This window comes from Juglans microcarpa x Juglans regia, chromosome 3D, assembly GCF_004785595.1.
Source record: "Juglans microcarpa x Juglans regia isolate MS1-56 chromosome 3D, Jm3101_v1.0, whole genome shotgun sequence".
Classification (NCBI taxonomy): Eukaryota; Viridiplantae; Streptophyta; class Magnoliopsida; order Fagales; family Juglandaceae; genus Juglans; species Juglans microcarpa x Juglans regia.
In genome coordinates this window covers 23,530,143-23,534,746 of record NC_054598.1, presented here as the reverse complement: position 1 = coordinate 23,534,746, position 4,604 = coordinate 23,530,143, and the positions used below count along the sequence as shown (strand labels likewise).

The window sequence follows — 4,604 nt, the reverse complement described above, 5'->3', positions numbered from 1 at the left end:
ATACGTTTCAAGTTCACGTCCATGTTATGTTCTGAGTTCATGTATTTCACGTTCACGTCGTGTTTCTGTTTAGGTTCATGTCTAAGTTAGTTCACGTTCAATTTCATGCACAACCATGTTTCAAACTCACAGTCATGTCAAAGTCAGTTCACGTTCATGTCACATCAAGTCAAGTTTCAGTTTCAAGCTCATGTCATGTCCAGTTTTCAGTTTAGTTGATGTTTCAGTTCAACTAATGTCAATTCATGCCATGTTATGTGCAGTTATGTTATGCTGATTATTGACTTTGATTATGCATTCATGCATTTACGATGTGTCTGGACTAGAGTAGGGAGTGTATACTGGCAGACTGAAGGAGGTTGATTAGAGACCGCAGATGCGACGCGGAGCTTACGACCTCCATAGTTAGGTTTTTGGATAGTATTTTGACATCGTTAGTCAAGTTAAGCAAATTACTCGATGAACTAACCCAATAGTATATTTTGGTGATGTAATTATCGAGCATGGTCTCCCATGTTTTCGCATCGTTAATCATGGGTGTTTATTTTATCAAGTATGCATGGATTATGTTTTAATTATTTGGGATATTATCAGTTTAGTGCATAGTATTGCTCAAGAAAAAAAAATTATCAACTGCGAATATTGCATAATGCTTAGGAACATTACATCTTATATGTCATGAATGGGGGTAGATTACCTTGTGTTGGATGTTGGATGTCCCGATACTTCAGATATTCATCCGATCCCATGCAAAATCTGGGGGCGTCACAAGGTGGTATCAGAGCAACATGTCTTTGGGTTATAAATCCACATGTCCTTAGGAATTGTACCAAATATTAGACTTGAAATCTTAGTCTTTATTAGGCTTAAATTTCTTGAAGTATGAGAGATAGTACGTGATTGTAATACGTGCACTCGTGTGTTTCAAGAAGTGACATATGACTCGCGGTAGGATACCTCGAAACCCTGAGGGAGCCACAAATCTGGAGAATCAGAATCCCCCGGTAGATGGAAGATTAGCTGAAGTTGTACGTCTGCTGGCTGACATGCTTAGACAACAGCAACAATAGTAAGCACATGTACCTAGAACTAAAGTTAGGGGTTGCCATATGAGAAGTTCTTGATCTACCGTTACCCAAATTTTTCTAGTAATGAAAGGCCACTGAGAGCCAAGAAATGGATTATTGATCTCGAAAGGACATACAAGATCTGTGGATGTACTGATGACCAGAAGGTTCTATATGCTAGATACCTATTTCAAGGTGAAGCTGGAATATGGTGGGATACACGGAGGCAGCTCCTAGTTGGGGAACTAGGAAGTCTCGCTGCACTGTCATGGGAGAGGTTCAAAGAAGAGTTTGACAATAGATTCTTCCTAAATTCTGTCAAACAACTAAAGGCACAGGATTTCGCATATTTGACTCAGGGCAATTTAACTGTGGAAGAGTACGCTACCAAATTTATGGAATTGGGGAGGTTTGCACCTCACCTGATATCTACATAGAGGATGCGGGCGCAAAAATTTGAAGGACTTCAGCCTAGGATCTATAGCCAAGTGGCTTGTCATAGAATAGAAACCTACCAAGAGTTGGTAAACATTGCTGCCATAGCAGAGGCAGAGCATAAGGGTTTGACTAGGGGTTTTAAATTGTGTTAATGGGTCGTGTTCGTATCGTGTCAAGACATGTATATTATACTATATGGGTCAACCCTAACCCTACCCGTTAAGCTTATTGTGTCAAAATCTCAAACCCTAACACGACCCATTAATATAACGAGTTGTGTCGTATCAACCCGTTTATGTAAATGGGTTGAATAGATCGGAAATTAACCTATTTGACCTAGTTAACTTTAATATAATTTTATATAAATGTTAAAATCACATTATCTATAAAAAATATAAAACTAACTATAAGTCCAAAATTACAATCCAAATAATAAAAATATCAAAATTAAAATCCCAACAATTTTATTTTTAGGTATTATGATATAATTGTAACTTTAACTTTCTTAACTGGTTATAATGGATTATAACGGGTTGATCCATTTTGATCGGAAACCCGTTAAAGCTAAACTCTAACCCGCTTTTATCGTGTCGTGTTCGTGTTCGTGTTGGGTTAACAGGTCGTGTCACATATTGTCAACCCTAGGGTTGACTGCCCAAATCATTTCAGAAAGAAAAAGGACTTCATTGTATGTTGCTGAAGAGAGTTCAGAAAGGAAGAAAATGTTTACTGGATCAGAGAAAGGAAAAGGCATTGAGACTGGGAGCTCAATGCCGATCGCATTTCCCCCTTGTGGAGAGTGCGGTAAACACCATGGGGGCAAGTGCAGAATCGCGTTGGGAACTTTTTTCAAGTGTGGCCAATTGGGTCATATGATCAAAGACTGCCCCAGTGTTACTTTGAGAAAGGAAATAAAGGGGATCTCTCTCAATGGTGACTAGAAACCAAACTCAAGGTAGCACGTACCCATGAGAGTGTATGCTGTCACTCAGGGAGATGCAAATGTTGGTGCCCCAGGAACCGAAGGAGCTAGCACCGTCACTGGTATTTTTCTAAGACTTCTGTATTATTAAGCTAAGTTAAGGTTGATTAGATTGCAATTGATGGTATTATTGTATTATTGTTATTTTGAGTAATGTTAAGTCATTGAGGTTTGTAACTTGTATGCTATTTTATTCAAGCGAGTCCCTTTTTTGGTGATTATGGTATTGCATGAGAGTTTAGTTTGGAAGCCGCATTGTTACCCAGATTGTAAGAGTAACAATTCTCATTAGGACTATTATTGCTTATATCAATGTAGATATAGAATATCCTTTAGCAGTTAGAGGAAGGATATTGAAGGTTGATGAATTATTATTCTGCGTATTTGGAGTTTGTTTTGATTTTGAGGATCCAATGGAATTTGTGTTCGGAAGAGTAAAGTATTTGGGAAGAGCTTTGGCCTTAGTAGAATTCATTTATGATAATAGTTTTATCTAGCCGCCACTAATGGTTTTTGGAGAAGCATTATGTTTGTGGAAAATATAGATCGTTCTTATATTGGAGACTTTTATATGGGTAGTAAAATCTTGGTCTTGAGGATTTATGTCAACAATAGGAACAAATCCTTTTATTTAGAATTAGAATAAGAGGCAGCTCATGATGGATAGAAGAGCTATGCCAATCATAAGAGAGAAAATCTTGAGTTTAGGTTAATTGTTGATCGTTTATCAAGGTGTCACCTAGGAGGAGGAACAATTCGTTTTGTTTATGATGGAGTAAGCTAGTCTCAGGCAGACAGGTTTCCCTAAGGAAATAGAGAAAGTGAATTTAGCTGTGTATGGATTAAATTCTTCCAAATTGAACTGTGCGAATACTTGAAGTTTTAGATTTAGAGAGTATGCGGGTACGACTTGACCTACTTTGTGGGAGGATTCCAGTACAAATTGTTGATTTGAGAGAGAGAGTGAGAGTTAAGGAATGGTAGAATTCAGAGGTATCTGTGGTGAATAACTCTTTGAGCAATAAGGAAAGTAGTGATTTCACTTAAGCAAGGATTCAATATCCTAGAAGGGTAGCCTAGAAGTCATTAAGTTTAGGCAGTGACCTCTGTGAGTGTTATACTTTTCTCTTATATAGTGGTAGTTTTTTTTGTGTAACCATGTGATAGTTATAGATAAGAATAGTGTGGGCTACGAGAGGAAGGCATTACATCATTAAGAACATTACCTACCTCTACACTCGACTATGTGGTTAGACTGGGATAGCTTCAAAGTGAGGACGACACGGGATGGAGATGAGTCCAGCAGAGCAGCAAAAGAGCGTGCTGCAGCTACTAACACTGAGCCGACAATGTCAAGAACATTTATGCCATCAACTCACCACGAACGTGTGCTGGTAATGGGTTAGGAGCCAGATAGCAATGATGAAGAAGTCGTGCAACACCTCGACCCAGGTCATTTCGACAATGTGGCATATGATTCAAAGGATGGTGTGTACTGCTACTTACCACAACATGCCATGTCGATGGACATCGATGCACCTCCACCGAAGACGACCAGTGACGATTTGTCCAGTGATGGACAGTAGGTTTGGTGAGCAACTTATTCTCCTTAACTTGGTGGTTACTTGTGTCGATTTCGAGGATGAAATATTTTTGTCAGGAAGGGAGGATGTAACATCCCTTTAGAAATTCAATGGTGGAATTTCTATAGACTTTAGAAACCTTGAAAAAACACCATAAGTTTTCACGATTCTATCAATTGCATAGGTTTTAGTCTGTTAGCATAGTCAGAGCTATCACTCACTATGATGCCAGAAACATAATTTTATTTATTTGAGGTAGTTAGAAGTGTCAGTTTGAGATATGGTCTGAACCATTAGACGCAGTTGATTATTTAAGATTTTATGGCACAATAATCTCATTTTTAGTTTTCGGACGATAAGCTTGTTCGAAAACGCATTTTGCTTATTTCAAGACACTTCGGGGTAGAATTTCAATAAATGAATTGCATAGTTAGGTTTGTAAAATATTTAAGATTTTACAGTGTAAAGTTTATTTTTCTCTTTTCCAGAGTGAATAGTAATCTCAATAATAGCATCCAGTGCAGTATTTTTAAA

At 38.0% G+C, this 4,604-nt stretch overlaps 1 protein-coding gene across 1 annotated transcript; it reads left to right on the top strand.

Moving 5' to 3' along the window:
- The first annotated feature begins 938 nt into the window (after nt 1-938).
- Nucleotides 939-2,446, top strand: LOC121255154. Its single transcript, XM_041155434.1, has 3 exons — nt 939-1,069; nt 1,150-1,476; nt 2,125-2,446. Exons 1-3 carry the CDS (start codon nt 939-941, stop codon nt 2,444-2,446), a joined length of 780 nt encoding a protein of 259 aa, XP_041011368.1.
- Nucleotides 2,447-4,604: the final 2,158 nt, after the last annotated feature.

What these genes read in the sequence shown, in the direction of transcription:
- LOC121255154 (XM_041155434.1), top strand. Translation starts at nt 939, where the DNA reads ATGACTCGCGGTAGGATACCTCGAAACCCTGAGGGAGCCACAAATCTG. An exon ending in CTTAGACAACAGCAACAATA is followed by an intron (nt 1,070 to 1,149) that starts GTAAGCACATGT and finishes AAATTTTTCTAG; the next exon opens with TAATGAAAGGCCACTGAGAG. An exon ending in AAATTTATGGAATTGGGGAG is followed by an intron (nt 1,477 to 2,124) that starts GTTTGCACCTCA and finishes TTGGGTTAACAG; the next exon opens with GTCGTGTCACATATTGTCAA.